This window comes from Helianthus annuus, chromosome 9 (genome assembly GCF_002127325.2).
Source record: "Helianthus annuus cultivar XRQ/B chromosome 9, HanXRQr2.0-SUNRISE, whole genome shotgun sequence".
Taxonomy (NCBI): Eukaryota; Viridiplantae; Streptophyta; class Magnoliopsida; order Asterales; family Asteraceae; genus Helianthus; species Helianthus annuus.
The window spans coordinates 179,961,727-179,985,894 of record NC_035441.2 but is presented as its reverse complement, the minus strand read 5'-3'; the positions used below and the strand labels follow the sequence as shown (position 1 = coordinate 179,985,894).

Genomic DNA, 24,168 nt, shown 5'->3' with positions numbered 1-24,168 from the left:
ATATTTTTGAATTTTTCTTCTACTTTCTTCTTTTGGAAAACAAAAGTATCCGAAAATATATTATGATATTCTCCAATACTCCATTATTTGGGCCCCCAACTACTTACCAGCCACAAATAAATTCTATTGGTTAATAAACAAACCACATATGTCATATGCATCCAAAACGTTTATAAGTACCCACATAAGCATCCATAAACTTGCATGGCTATCCGTACACACAGCAACTCCACAAATGATATTAACAACCCTCACACTCATGCTCCTACTGCCGGAAGCCGACACCCGATGTATCATGGTATCAGATGCAGGCTTAAGACTGGAAAATGGGTTTCTGAAATTCGGGTTCCACACACGTCCACCCGCATTTGGTTGGGGACGTATCCCACACCAGAGATGGCGGCTGCGGCTTACGATGCGGCTGCATTGACTCTCAAAGGATCTCATGCATTACTAAACTTTCCCGACTCAGTTCTGACTGATCCTCTTCCTGAGTGTCCCTCTGCTGATGACATATGTGCGGTAGCTGCACGCGCAGCAGCTGCTCGACGACATCCGTCAAATAAGGAGGAGACTGGAAGCAGTACACGTGGAGAATTTATGGACCATAAGGAGGAGACTGGAAGAAGTACACGTGGAGAATTTATGGACCATGACGCAGTATTCGACATGCCAAATATGTTATCCGACATGGCGGAGGGAATGCTGCTGAGCCCACCGAGAATGAACTCTATCCCGCCACATGAGAATCAGTACGAAGATTGCTACGGTGGATGGAATCTATGGGACTACTGAAGATAAGCACAATATCAGAAGCTATGCATGAATTAAGCTCTGAATATTTGTGCAAAGATATATTTGTAAGATGTTGTATTTTCGGATTTTCATTGGTGCATGCAACTCAATAGCTAGGTTGTATCCAACATGTATTTGATGTCTATTATTATTATATTAATTTATTTATATATATAAACAAGAGCACCCGTTGATTGAGTATTGATTAATGTCGATCGGTTTAATTTTCTCCTCCAGTCTACCAAATTCGTCCTCCACTCTTTTTTGATTTTGAGTCGGCTCATCAGGCCACATTCGAGCTCAAGTTTTCAGTTCAATCGAGTATGACATGTTGGCTCGTTTAAGATACAAGCCAAGTTTGAGCTAGCCCTAGCAAGGTTCGGTTTGAGCTCTTGACACAAAAGTAATTTTCTTAAGAAAATATATAGGTGACGTATGATTGATTAAAAAAATAATTTTTATAACACTTTTCAACTGAATTATTTAACCCCAAAGTGGGTACAAGTGGGTGACGTGTGAAGAACCGTCCAAATAACCCATTCACATCAAATCACGAACTCAAACGTCGTTAAGTTTCCGTTATGTTACTATTCACAACAATGAGATATCTCAAACGCCGTTAAGTTTCCATTATGTTACTATTAGAAGCATAGTTGTAAAACAAGGTCTCGAAGGCCGAGTACTCACTACAAGGTAAGCTCTGAGGCGCGAGTACTCATTGTTTGTGCCAATTACTTCCCAAGTACTCTCCACCTAAGCCGGGTACCTCCCGGGTGTTCTTGATTCCGTCTAGGGAGTGCCTAGACTTTTGCAACTATGATTAGAAGACTTAAAAAACTATCATACTAATAAAAAAAAGTTACATTAGAGTGAAACTGAAGCGTATATGAAGAAGATTGGTTGGAAATTTTTGTGAAAAAGGATTTTAGAAGGGTGAGGGTATTGGTACATCCCCCAAAAGTAATGACACACCCCCCCTAGCAGCCCTATATAAGGCAATGAGGGTTGTATAGGGGTTGAGTGCATTAATTATGTCAGAAAAAGTAAAGTTATACAACCCTCATTGCCCTATGAGCTGTGTATTAAAAAGGTGGTAGTTGGAGCATTAAACCTTATACGCATCTCATTGCCCAATACGCCTCAAACTAATGCCAATCATTGGGTGTCAGCCAATGATTACCAATGATTGGGGTGTAAGTGACTTTATTTTGATAGGGTATTTGTATGGTGAAGTGGTGAAATATTAAGAAAATTAATTTTTTTTTATAAAATGTTGTTATAAAATATTTTGTTAGTATTATAAAAACTTTATATTTTTATAAAATGAATTGTGTATATTTTTAAGAAAAAAATGTGCATGTTTTTTTATATTGTAAAAAAAAAAAAAAACCACCACAGCCGACCACCATCACCATCACCACAGCCGACTCACCACAATCACCACCACCACCACCACAGCCGACACACCACCACCACCACCACAACCGACCCACCACCACAACCACAGCCGACACACCATCACCACCACTGCCACCAACATAGCCGACCCACCACCACCACCCTAGCAGACTAACCACCACCACAAGCACCCCAGCCGGCCCACCACCACCACCATAGCCGGCCCACCACCACCACAGCCGGCCCACCACCACCACCACAACCGACCCACCACTACCACCACAACCGACCCACCACCATCACCACCACCACCACCACCACAGCCGACACACCACCACCACCACAACCGACCCACCACCACCACAACCGACACACCATCACCACCACTGCAACCAACATAGCCGACCCACCACCACCACCCTAGTAGATCCACCACCACCACTGCCGACACCACCACCACCACCACAGCCGACCCACCACCATCACCACCACAGCCGACACACCACCACCTCCACAACCGACCCACCACCACCACACCACCACAGCCGACACACCATCACCACCACTGCCACCAACATAGCCGACCCACCACCACCACCCTAGCAGACCCACCACCACCACAAGCACCCCAGCCGGCCCACCACCACCACCACCACCACCATAGCCGACCCACCACCACCACCATAGTCGACCCACCACCATCACCACAGCCGACCCACCACCATCACCACCACTACCACCACAGCCGACACACCACCACCACCACCACACCCGACCCACCACCACCACCACTGCCGACACACCACCACCACCACTGCCACCAACATAGCCGACCCACCACCACCACCATAGCCGACCCACCACCACCACAACCACCCTAGCCGGCCCACCACCACCACCATAGCCGGTCGACCACCACCACCACCATAGCCGACCCACCACCACCACTACCACAACCGACCCACCACCACCACCACCACAACCACCCCAGCCGACCCACCACCACCACCATAGCCGACTCACCACCATCACCACAGCCGACCCACCACCACCACCACCAAAGCAGACCTACCACCATCACCACCACCATAGCCGGCCCACCACCACCACCACCACAACTGGCCCACCACCACCACCACAACCACCCCAGCCGACCCACCACCACCACCACCATAGCCGACCAACCACCACCACCCCAGCCGACCCACCACAATAACCACCACAGCCGACACACCACCACCTCCACAACCGACCCACCACCACCACCACAGCCGACACACCATCACCACCACTGCTACCAACATAGCCAACCCACCACCACCACCCTAGCAGACCCACCACCACCACAAGCACCCCAGCCGGCCCACCACCACCACCATAGCCGGCCACCACAACCACCCCAGCCGGCCCACCACCACCACCATAGCCGGAGCCGACCCACCACCACCACTACCACAACCGACCCACCACCACCACCACCACAACCACCCCAGCCGACCCACCACCACCACCATAGCCGACTCACCACCATCACCACAGCCGACCCACCACCACCACCAAAGCAGACCTACCACCATCACCACCACCATAGCCGGCCCACCACCACCACCACCACAACCGGCCCACCACCACCACCACAACCACCCCAGCCGACCCACCACCACCACCACCATAGCCGACCAACCACCACCACCCCAGCCGACTCACCACAATCACCACCACAGCCGACACACCACCACCTCCACAACCGACCCACCACCACCACCACAGCCGACACACCATCACCAGCACTGCCACCAACATAGCCGACCCACCACCACCACCCTAGCAGACCCACCACCACCACAAGCACCCCAGCCGGCCCACCACCACCACCATAGCCGGCCCACCACAACCACCCCAGCCGGCCCACCACCACCACCATAGCCGGAGCCGACCCACCACCACCACTACCACAACCGACCCACCACCACCACCACCACAACCACCCCAGCCGACCCACCACCACCACCATAGCCGACTCACCACCATCACCACAGCCGACCCACCACCACCACCACCAAAGCAGACCTACCACCATCACCACCACCATAGCCGGCCCACCACCACCACCACAACCGGCCCACCACCACCACCACAACCACCCCAGCCGACCCACCACCACCACCACCATAGCCGACCAACCACCACCACCCCAGCCGAACCACCACAATCACCACCACATCCGACACACCACCACCTCCACAACCGACCCACCACCACCACCACAGCCGACACACCATCACCACCACTGCCACCAACAACCGACCCACCACCACCACCACCACCACAGCCGACACACCACCACTGCCACCAACATAGCCGACCCACCACCATCACTACCACCCTAGCCGACCCACCACCAAGACAATCGAGATTATCATGACATATGACATAGTGAAAAATTAATAAAATCTAAGAAAAGATACATTAATCTTATGTATTTCGGGTCGTTCCTAACGAACTACTTAATAATACCATTATACCACACAACAAGACATCAATAAACATTTTAGAGTAAATTGCCATTTTAGTCCCTGAGTTTTGTGCAAATTTGCCAGTTTAGTCCAAATAGTTTTTTTTTTTTTTTGCATCTGGGTCTCTGACTTTTACATTTTGTTGCCATTTTGATCATTTTGCCTAACTCCATCCATAAACCCCATCTGTAACCAGGGGTATTTTGGGGATTTCCTTAAAAAATGTTTTCAGTTGCCATTTTGATCCAATTACAAAAAATCAAAAAAATTCCAAAAAATCAAAAAAATTCCAAAAAATTAAAAAAATTCCAAAAAATTCAAAAAAATCTAAAAATAAAAAAAATTCAAAAAAATTCAAAAAAAATCTAAAAAATTCAAAAAAATCATAAAAATTCAAAAAAATCAAAAAAATTCAAAAATCATTAAATGTTTCGGCACGAACCGTTTCGACCCTTACCGTTTCGAACCGAACAGCTTCGACCCGTACCGTATCGAACCGAACCGTTTTGACGCGAACCGTTTTGAACCCGTACCGTATCGAACGTATCGAACCGAACCGTTTCGATGCGAACAGTTTCGAACCCGTACCGTATCGAACTGAACCGTTTCGACCCAAACCGTTTCTAGCCGAACCGTTTCGACGCGAACCGTTTCTAGCCGAACCGTTTCGACGCGAACCGTTTCGAACCGAACCGTTTCGACCCGTACCGTATCGAACCGAACCGTTTCGACGCGAACCGTTTCGACGCGAACCGTTTCGAACCGAATCGTTTTGACCCGTACCGTTTCGAACCGTACCGTTTCGAACCGTACCGTTTCGACGCGAACCGTTTCGACACGAATCGTTTCGACCCGTACCGTTTCGACCCGTACCGTTTCGACCCGTACCGTTTCGAACCCGTACCGTACCGGGTCGAAACGGTTCGTTTCGAAACGGTTCGCGTCGAAACGGTTCGCGTCGAAACGGTTCGGTTCGATACGGTACGGGTCGAAACGGTTCGGTTCGAAACGGTTCACGTCGAAACGGTTCGGCTAGAAACGGTTCGGTTCGAAACGGTTCAGTTCGATACGGTACGGGTTCGAAACGGTTCGCGTCGAAACGGTTCGGTTCGATACGGTACGGTTCGATACGGTACGGGTTCAAAACGGTTCGCGTCAAAACGGTTCGGTTCGATATGGTACGGGTCGAAAGGGTTCGTGCCGAAACATTTAATGATTTTTGGATTTTTTTAGAATTTTTTTTTATTTTAATAACTTGATAAAAAAAATTAAACTATATTAATATAACACATCACTAGAGAAAGCACATGTCTAAACTCTAAACACACCTTTTACCCTCAGTGAGAAAGCACACCACATGGATCTCAATCCCAAACCCCTCATCCACCATCCATTCAAACCCCTCATCCAACAGTTTAAAATAACTTTAAAAACACAAAATCCTTAAACACAAAATAACCTCTCAAACAAGCACACCCCAAGATCCCTGCCCCCACCCTTTTTGCTTCAGTTCAACCACCAGAATCACCCACATCTCCATCATCGGCGACCACCGTAGGCGGCAGTGGCGTGGTGGAGTTTGTCGGCGAAAGAGAGAGGGAGAGAGAAGTGATGTCAGATCTGATGGCCGGAAGAAAACGACGGTGGTTGTTGGCCATCTACTCAGCCGCCAACCACAAAATCTGAAGTGTTTTTGGAGGTTTTTTTGGTGGTGGTGATTGAAGAGAGGGGGGATTTGTTGAATTTGTTTGAAATCTGAATTGGTTTTGGAGGTTTTTTGGGGATGAAAATGGAGGGTTCTTGATTAACAGAAATGGGGTTTTAATGGAGGATTATTTATTGATGAAGATGAATAAAATTTGGTCCTAACTGGTATTACCCCCTTTTCTTTTCTTCAATTAACTTTCAAAATCTTGTTTTCCCTTTAAATTGCAACGAATGCCGCTGGCTTTTGCAAATATAATCATCAAAGAATGTAAATTTGAAATATATTATTCTTGATTGGTGTATGTGACTGCTACCCATGATTTTGTGGTTTTCTTGATTCAAGACTTCAACTTTCTGGGGTTTCCTGCGGATGATTAAATAAATATTTCATTTTTCTTTGATGGGTATTTCTCATTTTTAGTAATCTGCACATAATTCAGTTTTTGATTTATTTACTTTTTTACCTCTGATAATTTAGGGTGTGAATAAAATATGGTGGAGAAAGGTGAGTAACATTGTAGACTTCTAGTTGAGGATGATAAATGGTGGTGCCAGTTTTGTGCCCACGTAATGTATCGGCTTCAATTGACCTGTGGTGGTGGTTGTTGAAGAGAGAGAGGGTGTGTGAGAGAGAAAGGGGGAGAGATAGCTGAGAAAAAGAATAAAGGGTATATATATATATATATATATATTAAAAAGCATGAAATGACCATAATGCCCTCATGTCACTAGATTTAACTCAAAATTTTAACCTAGTTAGTGCTAAAGGACCTATGGTGTAACAAATTTTATAATACTAATTGAAAAAAATGGTGGCGTTTTATAATAACACTTGATAAAAAAATGTTGAAGTTTTATAATACTAATTAAAAAAAATGGTGACGTTTTACAATAACACTTGATAAAAAAAATGTAGAAGTTTTATAATACTAATTAAAAAAAATGGTGACGTTTTATACTAAGAGTTGATAAAAAATGTAGAAGTTTTATAATACTAATTTAAAAAAAGTTGACGTTTTATACTAACACTTGATAAAAAATGTAGAAGTTTTATAATATTAATTATAAAAAATATTGACGTTTTATAATAATAATTAACTAATAAAAATGTTGCCATTTTTCTAAATATATTAAATAAAAATGACATTTATATACCTTCCTTTTATAACAATAAATAATAATAAATATAAATGTTTATATTTTTTTTATTTTAATAACAATTTAAAAAAATATATATAAAGTTTTTTTTAAATAATATTTCATCCCAATGAAAACCCACACATCCCCCCAATTTTATTCCACACAAAAGAGCCAATGATTGGGCAATCATTGGCTGACATCCAATCATTGACAATTAATAGGATGTGTGAAAAAGTAACCAAAAAGTAAACGTATAGGGCAATGAGGGGCTTATCAGGTGGGTCCATTTTCAGGCGTATAGGGCAATGAGGGGTGTATAGGGTTAGGGTATGTGTGGATAAATTAAGGGGATGTGTGGATAACCAGACCCTTTTAGAATATTCAGGTATTTATAGTTTTAATTTAATTAAACTATTAATTTTTTAATTCAAATTATGTGGTTAAAATAGTCGTTGGAGGGCCATGGGTCCAGTCTCATTCGTCTGGCCCGTATCGCAAAAAGGGTGGGACAACGACCTCATGTCAACTCCCAGGCCCCGTTTCCACACTCATGTCACATCACATATATTTGAAATCCACATATATGGTGATCAATTTAATATAAGGGTGTCCGGAGTGGTGCGGGAAAAGGGAGTGGCAAAGGGTTTTGTCACGCGGCAACACCGTCGCCGATCCTTTTGCCGCTGCGGTTTCATTGTCGTTCGGTGAGGGATTGCTGCTGCGGTGAAGGGAGGAAGGAGAGAGAGGGGTGTGTGTGGTGGGGTCCATGCCATCTATCAACCAATCACACCTTTTTTTTAAGTACCATTGTCAACACTTTTCAGCAAAGTTTAAACACTTTTCACTGATTGACGTGGTGCACTCTGATTGGTTGATTTTTTAGTTTGCCACTCTCAAGTGTTTAACCACTCCTTACACCCTAAGGTAGCGTTTGGTATGAAGGAATGAAAGGTGGAATGGAATGGATCATTCTGATGGAATGAAAATAAACATGTTTGGTTATCATTGGTAATGGAATGGAGCATTCCAATGGAATGTAACTCCTTCCAAATATAACAATTTCCATTCCTTGGTATGTAGGTGTTTTTTTTCCATTCCTTCAATGAATGGAAAGAAATATGTTATTATTATTATTATTATTATACTTTTATTTGTATTTATATTTATATTTATTAATATTCATACTAATATTAATATATATGAAAAATCTATTATTAATTTTTTATCATTAATATATTATTATTATTATTATTATTATTATTATTATTATTATTATTATTGAGTCAATTATATTTTTGTCGCTTTAATACAGTTGTGTTTACTTTATTTTTTTTTTGTTTATCAAATTGTACAAAATAATGATTCATTCTATTCATATATGAGTAACCAAACATCACAATGGAATGGAATGATCCATTTCATTCCGTTGTCCATTCCATTACCTCGTCCATTCCATTCTCTCATCTATTCCATTACCCCATACCAAACAGACCCTATATGCATTAGTTAGTCCCATACATCATTTATTCATCGCTATCCCTGGCAAACCAAGTACCAAGGGCAAAAAACTCGGGTTCAATAACTGAAACCGGCTATTAATCAAGACCGGTTCGTTACCGATATATGAGAAACTGGTTTAGTATGAGCTTTAGAGTGACAACCGGTTTGTAGCTATTTTTTAACTAGTTAACATACATACAAAAAATTAAAATGTATTCACGATTTTTTTATGTTTCTTAAACGAAATTATGCTTTGTGAATTCTAAAGTTTTAATAAAAAATAAAAAAGAACTTTATGAGTTTATTATATATTTAATTGATTTTTTTAATTAAAAAAATAGTTAGGCTATGGGGTATGGGGGCTATGGATTGGAACTTTATTTTCATATAGGACCATTAATTAAATGGTACATCACCCCCTCCTTGATTGATGGTGGTTTCCATGGGGGCTACGATTACCACGACTGCTGTGCGTGTAGTGTAATATATTTTAGATGTATATTTAAGCCCTTTTTTACACTTTTAGCCAAGTTTTAAATTTATAAAACACGATATTTACTAACACTAAACACACATATGGGCAAGTGCACCCATCGTGGACGTAGTATAGTGTTGGTAAGATACCGAGGTCGTCCAAGGACACAGGAGCTTTTAGTACCGGTTTATCCTCAACGTCTAACCAAATCAAAATGTTAGAAAAGATTTTTTTAAACTAAGAAAATAAAAACTAACTAAATGCTGAAAAACAAAATAAAAATAAAAACAGATAGACAAGATGAATCACTTGGATCCGACTCGTGTATTAGTATACCCTTTGATTATTTTCGCACTTTTGCACTTGTTTAAGAGATTATCTTAGTTATTGTAGTATGCTCCTCTTTTGAAGGCGACGTTACCCTCAACCCAGTAGTTTGAGTCAGCAAGGATACAATCCTAAAGGGTCGGATTATTGAAAGATAATGAATTAAGTTATTAATGCAAATTATGGTAGGCCCCTCTTTTGGAGGTGACGTTATCCTCGACTAAGTAGTCTGAGTCAGCAGGGATACAGTCCTAAATAGCCGGGTTATAGTATTAATAGTAGTTAACTTATGAGGGGGTCAAAGAGTTTGGATCCCCGCCATCCAATACCTATGGGTATTGAAGGAGATCCTACTAAATTTGACTCAGGTCCCTTGCAGGACCTCTAAACGCTGAACAAGGGCAAGACCCTTACCACACCGTTCCCTTAACCCCCGACCAGGTAGCCAACATACCTCCATATAGACCGTGGAGATATGAATGGTGAAAATCTTTTATTTTATATAGACAGTAAAATAATGCCAAGACACCACGGACAAACAATAAGGAAAGAGCACCTTCAACATAAGCAACTAGTTATTAAAGTTATTAATACAAAACCAAATAAAAAGTGCAAAAGATTAAAAATAAAAAGTATTATACTAAACACTTGTCTTCACCAATTGATGTAAGAGACTTAGGCAAACATGGCCTTGATTGTCAAGAACTCTTACGATCAATCTTGGATCCCGAGACGACTCACACACTCTATGATGGACAATGGATGATGGTGTTATGGTGGTGGTGGGTGGTGGATGAAATGTGAGAGAGGTGGTGTGCCAAGGAATGAGTTGCAATGAAACCAAGCACTCCTATTTATAGGCTGAACAGAAGGCTGGGCACGGCCCCGTGTCCGCTGGACACGGCCCCGTGCCCGTCTGACACACTCTCTCTTCATTAATTGTAATTCGCAATTACAATTAATGCGCCTGTTGTACTTTCGCCACGCCCCCGTGTTCACTGGGCACGGCCCCGTGGTGGGCAATAGAAGCTTCTATAGGTTTGTCTTTTCTGCTGCTTCTTGGGCACGGCCCCATGCTGGCTGAGCACGGGGCGTGTTCAGTCTTCTGCCTTCTCTATTTTGCTTGGGCGGATGCTGTTGAGGGGTCGGGCAATCCACTTATGTTCCGTTCTTGTATTTATGTTAGATTTAGCTGTCTTTTTGCTTCTTTTGTGAATTTGAGCTCATTTAATCCTGAAAATACAAAAGGAAGACAAAAACACTCTTTTTCCAACATTAGTACTTAAAAAGGGTTAGTTTTATGCCTCATTTGATGTAATTTATATGTTGCATTTTACACACATCAAATACCCCCACACTTGAATTTTTGCTTGTCCTCAAGCAAAACTCTTTAATACGTGGCTTACACTCCCATAGAGATAATGGTTTTGAAAGAAAAAGGGTTAGTCCTAATCCCTCCATCATTTACTTACTTGGGTTTAAGTTGGTAAGGACCGGGAATGAATCGTCGTGGCAAGTTCTAGAGTCGTAAGAACCAAGCAGTTATTCACACAAGAAACGAAAAATGAGCATTTAGTCTAAAGATGTATATTTGTATGCTCAATCAAGGCTCAAAACTCACTTTTTGTGGGAATGGGTTTTTCTATGTGATCAAGTATATATAATCGAATTTTAACTAAGCTTGTCATGCCGTTTCATAATTTTCTTATGTTAGTTCTTTTTATCACGACGCTCTCGGTTGTAAATTTGTAAAAATATAACCTTATTAATCTTAGAATTCCCAACTTAAACTTTAGACAAGTAAAAAAAATTTTTTTGGGGTGATTAGCGGTTCCAATAGAGTTTTGTGTAAGGCTTGTTATTAGGACTTGCAAAATTTCAAGGTTTTAGCATCCCCACCCCCCCCCCCCACACTTAAATTACACATTTTCCTCAATGTGTCCCAAAAATAAATTTTTAGGTTGATTAGATGTGTAATATGGTGTTAAAAAGCAAAAATTAATGTTACTGGCAGCCTGGACACGGCCCCGTGGGGACCGGACACGGCCCCGTGGTCAGGTTCCAGTAACGATAATTAAGAAAAAGAAACAGAAGCCTGGACACGGGGGCGTGTCTGGTGAACACGGCCCGTGTCCAGTTACCTGAACTGGGCATTTTTCTGCAGGGGGTTCAGCACGGGGCCGTGTTGGCTGGGCACGGCCCGTGTTGAACCTACTGTGACGGAGAAATTGTCGACGTGTGGCCTTATTCTTGTGCATGGGTCCATGTTTCTCATTTCCCTTATCATCCTTTACCACCATGAGTGTGTTTTATTTCTGCAAATTAAAACTAAAAGATTAAACTAAGCTAAGGATAGTTCCGCGGAGTGCCTCCGTGGTGCGCCACGTTTATAAGGGTCCTTGGCTAGACCCAAAGTGAGGTTATATATTTTCTGAGTGGGATGTTTTGCATCCCATGTTGCACCGTCGGAGAGTGGCATCCAAACTCGAATCAATAACCTTCATGTAGTTGACCGGGTCATCGTCCTCTATTCTCCTCCCAACCCCGAACTTTACTTCATCATCTCCGTACCTTAAGGTGAGCGTTCCGTCATTCATGTCTGCCACGGCTTGTGCGGTGGCTAGAAATGGTCTCCCTAGTATGAGGGGGACTTCAGTGTCTTCTTCCATATCAAGTATAACAAAGTCGGCCGGGTAGACAAATTTGTTTACCTTTACTAGGACATTTTCGATGACACCTTGTGGGAATTTGACGGATCGATCAGCAAGTTGTATGCTCATTTTTGTAGGACTCGTTGTTCCTAGGCCGAGTCTTTTGAACATTGATGAGGGCATGAGGTTAATGCTAGCCCCAAGGTCGGCTAGTGCATTACGAACGGGGGAGTCCCCGATCAAGCAAGGAATTGTGAAGCTTCCGGGATCGATTTTCTTTTGGGGGAGTTTGTTGAGTACGAGGGCAGAGCATTCTTCGCCTAAGTTAACTAATTGCAACGTTTCAATTTTCTTTTTATGAGTGAGGAAGTCCCTCATGAACTTAGAATATTTAGGCATTTGGGTTAGGACATCAATAAAAGGAATGTTGACATGCAATTGTTTTAGTAGACTTTCGATTTTGCGAATTGCTCATTGGTCTTTTGACGAATTAACCTACCGGGGTACGGAACTGGAGGAGCTTTGATAGGCTCTGATGATGGAGGGGGGTCCCTTTGTTGCAGAGGTGGTGGTGTAGTCTCCTCGGTCGGTGGTGGCGCTTCCGCAGGCCCCACGGTACGGTTTCGTAATGTGATGAGATGAACTTGCGCTTTTGGGTTTGTTTCGGTATTGCTTGGTAATGCGCCTGGTGGTCTCTCGGAAAAATTTTGGGCTAGTTGACTTAATTGTTTTTCTATGTTTTGAATACTAGCTTGTTGATTTCTAAAATTTGATTCTAATTGTAGAAACCTTTCCGAGTTTTTCTTTTCAGTGTCGGAGATGAGGCGAGATACGGTATCTTCAAGCCTTTCTCGTCCACCTTGTTGTTGAGTGAAATTTTGTGACTCATTTATTGGTTGTTGAAAGTTTGTTCGTTGGTTTTGTTGGTAACTACTATTGCCGGGTTCTCTCCAACCAAGGTTAGGATGATTCCGCCATCCTTGGTTGTAAGTGCCCGTTGGAGGACCCGACGGCCTAGGTCTATTGTCAATGTAGCTTACCGACTCTTGTTGATCGTCCGTTTCTTTCATACAACTCCAATTTTCATGTGGCCCACCACACCCTTCACAAGCCATAACCGAGACCGTTTTTGTCATTTCCAATTTTTTTATTTTTGAAGAAAGGGTCTCGATTTGGGGCTTGTAAGGAAGTGTTTTCATCAACCTTATGGGCGCCCGGGGCAATAGATTTATTGCCTCGGGGAGTGTGCCACTGGAAATTGGTTTGAGCAATTTCCTCAATTTGGTTATATATTTCGTGTGGGCGGCGATTACCTAAAAGTCCCCTGGAGCTAGAGTCAAGTGTCTGCCTTGTGTGTGGCAACAACCCATTATAGAAAGTGGATACTTGTTGCCATATCGCAAGGCCGTGATGTGGACACTTTCGCAATAACTCCTTGAACCTTTCCCAAGTTTCATATAAGGATTCCCCGTCCTCTTGTGAATATGTATTAATTTCAGTCATTAATTTAGCCGTTTTAGCGGGAGGGAAATACTTATATAGAAATTTTTGGGCTAGTTCATCCCAGGTGTTTACCGATCCAGTTGGGAGGGCGTTAAGCCAAGCTTTTGCTCGGTCTTTTAGTGAGAAAGGAAACATTCGAAGGTGGATGGCGTCATTTGATGCTCCATTGATCCGAAAAGTATCACATATTTCTAAGAAGCTAGTAATATGTAGATGGGGATCCTCGTCCGCAAGCCCATGGAAGGTTCCGGAGTTTTGGAGCATTTGTATCAAATGCGGCCGAAGTTCGAAGTTATTGGCTTCAACATTCGGTGCATTGATAGCGGCGCCGAGGTTACCTATGGTGGGTCGTAGATAATCCATGAGAGTACGTTGATCCGCCATTAGGGGTGGATTTCCCGAAACTTTCTCTTGGTTTTTGGCTTTTAGTCTTTTTCTGAGAAAGCGTTCGGGTTCTTCTAGAGGTTCTTTTATGTCCTTATTAGAACTGGAGCTCATACACTACGAAGGGGTGGCGTCTGGTTTCAAGTCCTGCAATAAAAACAAAAAAGAATGCTGGTCAAAAGGTTCACCACGACCCCGTGCTCAGTGAACACGGCCCGTGGTCGGAGTTACAGTGAGTGTTTTCCAGATCCCAGTTACTGGAGAGTTGGACACGGCCCCGTGTTGCACCGACACGACCCCGTGGTCAGCCTTCTGTAACTTGGAAAACTAAAAACTGCCAGTAACAACGCTGGGCACGGCCCATGTCCGACCAGGCACGGCCCGTGCTGAGTTCTGCAGAAGCTGAAAAACTAAGAAAATCCGAAAAAATTAAAAAGAAAAATAAAAATATGATTAGGCCGTTGATTCCTAACTTTCTTAAAATCCTTGTGTCCCCGGCAACGGCGCCAAAAACTTGATGTGCGTGTAGTGTAATATATTTTAGATGTATATTTAAGCCCTTTTTACACTTTTAGCCAAGTTTTAAATTTATAAAACACGATATTTACTAACACTAAACACACATATGGGCAAGTGCACCCATCGTGGACGTAGTATAGTGTTGGTAAGATACCGAGGTGGTCCAAGGACACAAGAGCTTTTAGTACCGGTTTATCCTCAACGTCTAACCAAATCAAAATGTTAGAAAAGATTTTTTAAACTTAGAAAATAAAAACTAACTAAATGCTGAAAAATAAAATAAAAATAAAAACAGATAGACAAGATGAATCACTTGGATCCGACTCGTGTATTAGGATAACCTTTGATTATTTTCGCACTTTTGCACTTGTTTAAGAGATTATCTTAGTTATTGTAGTAGGCTCCTCTTTTGAAGGCGACGTTACCCTCAACCCAGTAGTTTGAGTCAGCAAGGATACAATCCTAAAGGGTCGGATTATTGAAAGATAATGAATTAAGTTATTAATGCAAATTATGGTAGGCCCCTCTTTTGGAGGTGACGTTATCCTCGACTAAGTAGTCTGAGTCAGCAGGGATACAGTCCTAAATAGCCGGGTTATAGTATTAATAGTAGTTAACTTATGAGGGGGTCAAAGAGTTTGGATCCCCGCCATCCAATACCTATGGGTATTGAAGGAGATCCTACTAAATTTGACTCAGGTCCCTTGCAGGACCTCTAAACGCTGAACAAGGGCAAGACCCTTACCACACCGTTCCCTTAACCCCCGACCAGGTAGCCAACATACCTCCATATAGACCGTGGAGATATGAATGGTGAAAATCTTTTATTTTATATAGACAGTAAAATAATGCCAAGACACCACGGACAAACAATAAGGAAAGAGCACCTTCAACATAAGCAACTAGTTATTAAAGTTATTAATACAAAACCAAATAAAAAGTGCAAAAGATTAAAAATAAAAAGTATTATACTAAACACTTGTCTTCACCAAGTGATGTAAGAGACTTAGGCAAACATGGCCTTGATTGTCAAGAACTCTTACGATCAATCTTGGATCCCGAGACGACTCACACACTCTATGATGGACAATGGATGATGGTGGTGGATGATGGTGTTATGGTGGTGGTGGGTGGTGGATGAAGTGTGAGAGAGGTGGTGTGCCAAGGGATGAGTTGCAATGAAACCAAACACTCCTATGTATAGGCTGAACAGAAGGCTGGGCACGGCCCCGTGTCCGCTGGACACGGCCCCGTGCCCGTCTGACACTCTCTCTCTTCATTAATTGTAATTCGCAATTACAATTAATGCGCTTGCTGTACTTTCGCCACGCCCCCGTGTTCACTGAGCACAGCCCCGTGGTGGGCAATAGAAGCTTCTATAGGTTTGTCTTTTCTGCTGCTTCTTGGGCACGGCCCCGTGCTGGCTGAGCACGGGGCGTGTTCAGTCTTCTGCCTTCTCTATTTTGCTTGGGAGGATGCTGTTGAGGGGTCGGGCAATCCACTTATGTTCCTTTCTTGTATTTATGTTAGATTTAGCTGTCTTTTTGCTTCTTTTGTGAATTTGAGCTCATTTAATCCTGAAAATACAAAAGGAAGACAAAAACACTCTTTTTCCAGCATTAGTACTTAAAAAGGGTTAGTTTTATGCCTCATTTGATGTAATTTATATGTTGCATTTTACACACATTAACGACCCTCCAATTTGATAATTTTAAGACAAAAATAAATTAAAAAAATAAAGGGGATAGTGGTTTGGATCATGACCACACCCTTAGGGTAGTGGTTTTAAATAGTGGATTAAAGATGGATGACATGACGCCTATGTGGAGGGTCATGAGGGTCATGACCATACCCTATAGTGTCACACCCCAATTTTCCACGTGTCACCGGTGGGCCCGGTGGGGAGTATAGTGACGTAGTTGGCGTCATCATAGACAAACAACACAATATAATAATGCACAGCGGAAGCAAAAGATAAATATATTACATTCCGAATATAAGTAATGTCAAAGTATTACAACGGAAGGTAAAGGATCCACAGGCGGATCAATAATAGAAAATTGTTCAATAGACTTTAGGCATCTAGGACTTGCAAGATTCCTTAGTGACGCCCTGAGCTCCCAGCCAATTATGCATAGTACCTGTCATTTAACCTTTTGGAAAAATACGTCAGTTTACACTGGTAAATACAATTAACTGACTCATTTTGGAAAAAGAGTTTGAAAAGTGATTTGAGTGCAAACGGCACAAAATATCTTGACACATTGATTAAAATGCACAGAGGCAAAATTAATCTTTATACTTGGGACAATTTTATTAATAAAAATCTTGTATCCGATTTACATGGTTGTCCAACATTTAGGGCCGGTGATTATACAATACAAGCCGGACAAGATTAATCGACACACCACAAATATAATCTCACAAGAAGATAATCTCACGAGTGAGTATACGTTATACATATGCAACAGGAGGTGTTCTGTCTACACCTTGTGCTTACGTCGTGGCCATTCACTTTTTAAAATGAGCCAAGGATATCCAGGACACGGTCATTAACCCCCAATGTTATTTGTTATCAATCAACACAGATTAAAACGGGATTATGCAATTTAATCATCTCCGATTAAACAGTTTCTACACCCGACCAAGCGGTATTTTTATAATACCGTATCCCAAGCCCGTATAAGGGAAAATAAGTTAAAATGTATTTACCTGAGCTAGCTCCTGTCTTAAATAGCAAGAATAATAACTCAGCCGTATTCCTAAGTAAGCGTAGGTACAATTTACCGGAAAGCTCTAGTCTGGAACGATGGTATAAATAACCAATTAGGATACTAACGGGTCTTTAATTAAGCCTAAGCTTAGACCGGTTAGTTTTAAGGAAATATATGGTTCAAGCGCACGATTAAGCGAAAGACCGGATAGAACGTGATCTAGTCCCGACAAGTTTGAATACTTGTATAATATGGGTATACTAAATACATTCTGGATTTTGAGACAAGAATGATAACGTTTGACCCGTTTCGGTCAATTTACGCAAACTAGTTACGTAAACCGAACCGAATGCAAAAAGGCGTTACGGGTAGCCAAAAGAGTCAAATGCAAGTTCCCTGAGATAGTATGCTTTAAATATGACATAATATCAGTAAGTTGTGTTCTATTATGCCCCGAATAAATTTAAACCCAATTTATGCCTTAGAAGGGCATTTTGGTCATTTAAAAGTTTATAAAAGAGTCAAATTAGAAATCTGAGTTTCGGGTCTGGTTTATACAGAAAATATACTTAATTTAACATGTTATAACAGTAGGGTATGACCCATATACCAAACTTAACATTTAAAATCAAACTATGCACCGTAGGGGTATTTTAGTAATTTCACAAGGGCTAAAAATGCCAAAACTGGAAATCTGAGTTCATATACTCATACTTACTGTTATTATATGAAAATATACTAATTACATCACTAGGTATAAGTCTTATATGTTTAAAATGGGTATAACGCTTACTATGCGTTAAAAACGCTTAAAAATGCGATTTAACGCCGTTTCCGGGTTTTCAAAGGAAAGCTGAGATTTTTATATTTCCAGAATACTTAAAATAACTTATTTAACATATAAAATCAGTAGGAAAAGGTTTCGGGTCAAAAGGATGTGTAAAACTCATTTTATGGCTAAAACGATCAAAACCGACATAAGCCGAAATAACTAAGCGATCTAAGATACGATCAGCCAAAAATTAAATAAAAATCATCTAAAATCCCAAAATATTATATAACATCAGTTGGTAAAAAGTTTTGTATCAAAACGTGGCCAGAAATAGGTTATACACGAAAAGGGCCGTTTATGTAACTTTAAGATATAGTTTTACGCTAATGGCCATAACTCAAAATCTGGACCACCAACTGATCCGAAATTTTCGGTGCAAGTTTATATATTAGAAATAAAGATTTCTACTCTTTCACTTTTCCAAAAATCACGTTTTATCTCAAAAAGGGCAAAATAGTCAACTTTATGTATAAATCGGAAACATGCATTTGAATCGGCTAAGTATAGACTCAATCAACAAAATTCCAGAAAGTTTTACCAAAATAAAAATGGTCAAAAATACTTTCCAATACAGATCTCGAACATGCATGTGTGAATCCGAATCGATAGTCTACGAGATAATCGTTTTACAAGACTTTCGGTTCCGATTCGTGTCTATACTATAGATTGTCGAGTTGATGATGGTAAAACACATTCTTATATGTATTACAAGTTATTTATGATGATCAATCAGATTGCATGTCTAATATATTAACATTCAAGCTTATTTTTGCAAAAATCACTTCTGTTGACTTTTTAGAAACATGTTTGACTCGACAATTAGCATGCATATAGTGGGATTCAGATAGTACCCTTTAGAGGGTTTGTTTCCCACATAAATACCAACATATATCAGGTTTCAATTCGAGAAATGACTGAAAGAAATCCGTTTAATCAGAAAGTCAAAGCTTATGAACAAACAGTTTGACTTTTAGCAATAATCAAAGCAAGAACGGATTAGAGAACGAATTGGAAGCTTACAAAGGTCCTATAGGTGCTTAGAGAACACTAGGATGTTGCCTTGATGATCAGAAATGCTCCAGAAATGCTTGAGAGAGTTTTGCAAGTTGAGAGTGTTCTTGATCACAAAAGGAAATGCCAAGAAATGGGGTTTTGATCTGATTTAAAGATGGATTCAGAGGTTTGAGGATAGGTTACTATTGCCATAGGCATGCAAGGGTGTTTATTGGAGCTTTTGGAGGTGCCATGAGCTGTTACCAACTTCAAATTCGGACCAGAAATGCAAAATTCGCGAATTTATGTTACTGGGGGTCTCACGCGGCCCGCTTGGGGTGCCAGGCGGGCCGCCTGGCTTTGTCTGATCCCCAAAACTTTGTTAAATGTTGCAGTTTGGTCCCTGCACTTTGGTTACGAGGTTTTGGCCACTTTTCTTGACTCGTAAACCCCCAAACTTGGTTTTTAAGAACCTTAGGACATTTACCAACATGGTAATGTCCTCGGATAACTTTGCGCTCAACCGAAAAGCCACGAAATTCGACGTTGACGCTTTTAGTCCCTTAAGTACGGTTTTGGCCATAACTTTCTCATACGTTGACGAAACTTCACGAAATTTTTACCACATATTCTAGTGAGTATATTTTAGCATCTCAACGCTTCGGGTCTGCCAAAAGTTCACTCAGAGGTATAAATTCAACATGTTGACACTTTTGGCCCCTATAGTTTGCAATACTTCACTTTTGGGCAATTTCCGTGTCGTATGAACCATGAACCATCCGTTTAAGGTTATAAACATTATGTGGGGTTATCATAGAGCCTATTTATCCATTGTTGACACTTTAGACCCTTACGTTCCATAGTTTTCACTGTTTGTCACTTTTAGTCCCTCTAAAGTATGTTTTCACATACCGGACCCTTATGACACGTGTCAAGACATTATTGGACGAAATTTTTCGAGGTGTTACATCCTCACCCCCTTAAAAGAAATCTCGTCCCCGAGATTTACTGAAATAAATGGGGATATTTTCTTTTATCGTGGATTCCACTTCCCACGTATATTCGGGTCCTCTACGGGCATCCCATTTGACCTTAACAATAGACACATGCTTCCTTCGAAGCTTCTTCACCTGTCGATCCTCAATCGACAAAGGTTTTTCCACAAACTTTAGACTCTCACTATGTGTATATCTGTATGCGGTATAACCAGTGATTCGTCAGCGAAACACTTCTTCAAATTACAGATGTGGAACACATTATGAATAGCGCTAAGTTCTTCAGGCAAGTTTAACTTGTAAGCAACTTCCCCGACACGTTCGACAAATCTCGAAAGGTCCTTCGTATCTCGGGCTCAACTTGCCTTTCTTACCAAATCGCATCACACCTTTCCAAGGTGATACCTTAAGTAACACTTTTTCACCTACTTCGACGTGACAATCTTTGCGCCTTGGATCCGCATTCGATACGGGTTTATCATTATATCACAAGTCTTCCAGCCGTTATGTGATAGTGCTTCTTGGCTTATTGGCGATACATATCCCTTAATCCTTAGGGTGTAATACATTGCGAGTTCCACCAAGCTCCTTAAATAAGCTTTTAGCTCATAAGTTATATGATCTATGATACATTCGATTCCTTCGAATGATTTTTATATATAATCAGAGTTTAACTAGCCTGATACTTATTAATTTGGCACACCCTTCCAGAGTGATGTCTTTGATGAACCTTATTTCTTAACAAGGACTTAGGAGGGTTGCTATTTTCATAATTCTTTGATTTTTCTGCCAAAACTGGCAATCTTACAAATGATCATAGATTTGCCCGATCTTATTCGTTGTTTCCAAGGCAACTATCAGACCGGATGATTGGACGCATCAATCTTCTATTTAACAATAGATAATCACATCCCATCTGAGCAAGGTCTCCAAAGGAGCAGCCTTGATACTTATACATCAATTATTATAGAAAGCTTATCTCGAATGAGAAATGGTTATTCTACCCATTACTTAAAACTAATCTTAAGGGATAGTTAATTCTCACAGTTAGTCGAACAATCGACGATCCTGGGCAGCTGATGGAAATTCTTAATTGTTGCCTAATTTGGGTTGTGGTATTCAATGCATAAGCAGAATGAACCTTCTTTCTTAGTTAACAATACCGATTTCTTCAGGATATCGAGTTTGGCTATATGAATTCTTTATTTTAAAACTTACTTATTTGGGGTTTCGATTCTTCGAATGATGGTACTAGCTAACTTGAAGGTTTCATAATAGAATAACCCGAAATGGGATATAGATCTTAACTCAACTTGCCTCTCAAGAGGTGAACATGGTAATTCTTATAAGGAAGCTAATTATGACATATAAAGATGTCAGAGATTTCCGTACTCTCAGGCTTTGGCTCATCTATCGCTGTCGGTGTCAGATAAATGACACATTCCCTTTACCATTGCAAAGATGCCCTAAGTAGAGATACTTATAAGGACATTTTTATATAGGATATCTTCTTTGAACACTACTAGTCGACTTTAGTACAATATGACTATTGGGATATCTTCGGGGATCCCATGCATTAAACCTCCATACTGATCAGGCATGGAAGCAATCTATGGGACGCACTAGGATACGCAAATCCTCATATGGCACTCTTATCAAACATAGTTTGGCATTCGCAGACGATAGAAAACAATGAGAAAATAATAAAATAAAATAAAATAAATAATATATATTGTCGTACTCTTTCTGGGGAAGAGTACTCCAAATTCTTATGAAAGGATTTTCTCCGTGGATGGGGGAGAGGTCATTAAAGATTCCATTGGTAACTTATACCTCATATTTAATATATGGAGTCCTTATGAAGAGTTTTAAAAATTTGATATACTTATAGTTCACGAAGGATTTACTGGTATCCGAACCAAAAATAAAACTCTTAGCATTTAAATTACTAATAAAACGACAAGGAATTGTACCTGATGTCATTATTTATGGGCCAGCTTAGGCATCTTAGGCGCTTTCAATTTTTTTGGCTTTACCTCCTCCGCCGCATTTCCTTTGACATTTTTAGGGCACGTAGTCCTGATGTGGCCTTTCTCATTACAGCCAAAACAAACTGCATTCTTCATGTCCTTACAGTCCAATGCTTTATGTCCCTTAGACTTGCAGATCCCACAAGCCCTAGGCTGTGATTTGGATCTTAGTTTGAACCTGCATTTCCCATAATGGCGCTTCTTGCAGGTCTCACATACTGGTTTCTTGTCAGACTTTTGTTTGTTCTTTTTCTTAGAACTCTGGGAGTTATCTACCTCCCTTTTCCTTTTTAGTTCATCCTTTGCATCCGAGGCATGAACGAGATCCTCCTTAAGAGTAAGGAAATGTGGTCCTAGATAAAACTTGGACCGAGCAGCATGGGGCTCCTTTAACTTTTTCACAGCCTTCTTCACAGCTTTTCCAACGGCTGCGTCTATCATATTTTGAAGAACATCTTTGGAAATTCTAAGGTTTACAATTTCAGCATCATTAGCATGCGTCGCGTCATTAATGGCGCGATTTACTGTTATCTTACCCGAGTTTGCCATACTCGATATTGGTTCCTAATACCAATAAAACAATTTCTTAGTTGAAATCCAACAACTGCTATTTTTCTCTCTGATGGCCTTAATATATATACTAACCATGGTGTCAATCACCTATACAGGCTATTATAGCACTAACATTCTTAATGAACGTTATTTAAAATATATTAATATCACTTAGCCTAGGTCGCAAAAAGACCATCAATGGCATTAAAGGTTTGGACCTAGTCCATTACCTTTTTGACAGAGGATCAAAACGTCACATCTCTCTTTATTATATTAAAGAATTTAGGTAGCTTGAAAGCTTGCCATAGGAATATCAGAAAAGAGTGATTCCTATTTAGATATAAATATCCATCTAAGGTTTGTTGAAGCATTTTCTAAAGTATCATCGGCCAGTTCCTTCTTCGTATAAGATGACCGAAGTCCTACTAAGACGGAGACAACAGTTCTCAACAGTGATCGTTCATTATTGAATCACATGTGTCATTATCAATTAAATTTCTGCATAAACTGCTTGATAAGGAAAAGTACCTGCTATATAGTTATCCTTCCTGGCATTCATCCGGAAGACTCATGCATTTGTTTTCCTGGCCTCTCAGGCTTCTTTATAAGCTTTGGGCAGTTGGTTTTGATGTGCCCTTCCTCGTTACAGTTGTAGCATGTGGCGTTCTTTAACCCCTTGCAATCTAAGGTTTTGTGGCCTTTGGTCTTGCAAATTCCACACAATTTAGCGCGTGGGTCTATTGTACATTTTCCTAAATGCTGCTTTTTGCAGTTATTGCATTTGGGTCTGTTATCAGACTGACTCGAGTTCTTCCTCAACTCGGAATCTTTCCCATGCTCCGAGCTTCCCTTCTTTTTCTTGTTCGTTTGATGAGAGTTTTCCTCCTCTCTTTCTCTTCTTCTCTCGCCAGAAGCCTTAACAGACTTAAGTCTGATTGCATCTAAGGTGAGAGATAAGGATAAGTCCACCGCGGACCTATATGTGGTTGGCCTAGATGCTTTAACATTCCCTTTTATCTCTGGTGCTAGGCCTCCAATGAAACGCGCTATGCGTTTAGGTTCAGGGGTGACTAAATAAGGAACTAGGCGGGACATAGTGTTGAAACTTGTCACATATGCCGGACAATTCAAATTTTC

At 41.2% G+C, this 24,168-nt stretch overlaps 1 protein-coding gene and 1 non-coding gene across 2 annotated transcripts; both read left to right on the top strand.

The window, feature by feature from the left end:
- The first annotated feature begins 204 nt into the window (after positions 1-204).
- On the top strand, positions 205-795 carry LOC110876881 (ethylene-responsive transcription factor ERF024). The gene has a single exon (XM_022125039.2). The coding sequence runs from the start codon at positions 205-207 to the stop codon at positions 793-795; it is 591 nt and encodes a 196-aa protein (XP_021980731.1).
- A 13,116-nt stretch (positions 796-13,911) lies between these two features.
- Positions 13,912-14,018, top strand: LOC118482376. The gene has a single exon (XR_004868417.1). It is a non-coding gene; the product is annotated as a small nucleolar RNA R71 (small nucleolar RNA).
- The last annotated feature ends 10,150 nt before the right edge of the window (positions 14,019-24,168 follow it).

What these genes read in the sequence shown, in the direction of transcription:
- LOC110876881 (XM_022125039.2), top strand. Translation starts at nt 205, where the DNA reads ATGGCTATCCGTACACACAGCAACTCCACAAATGATATTAACAACCCT.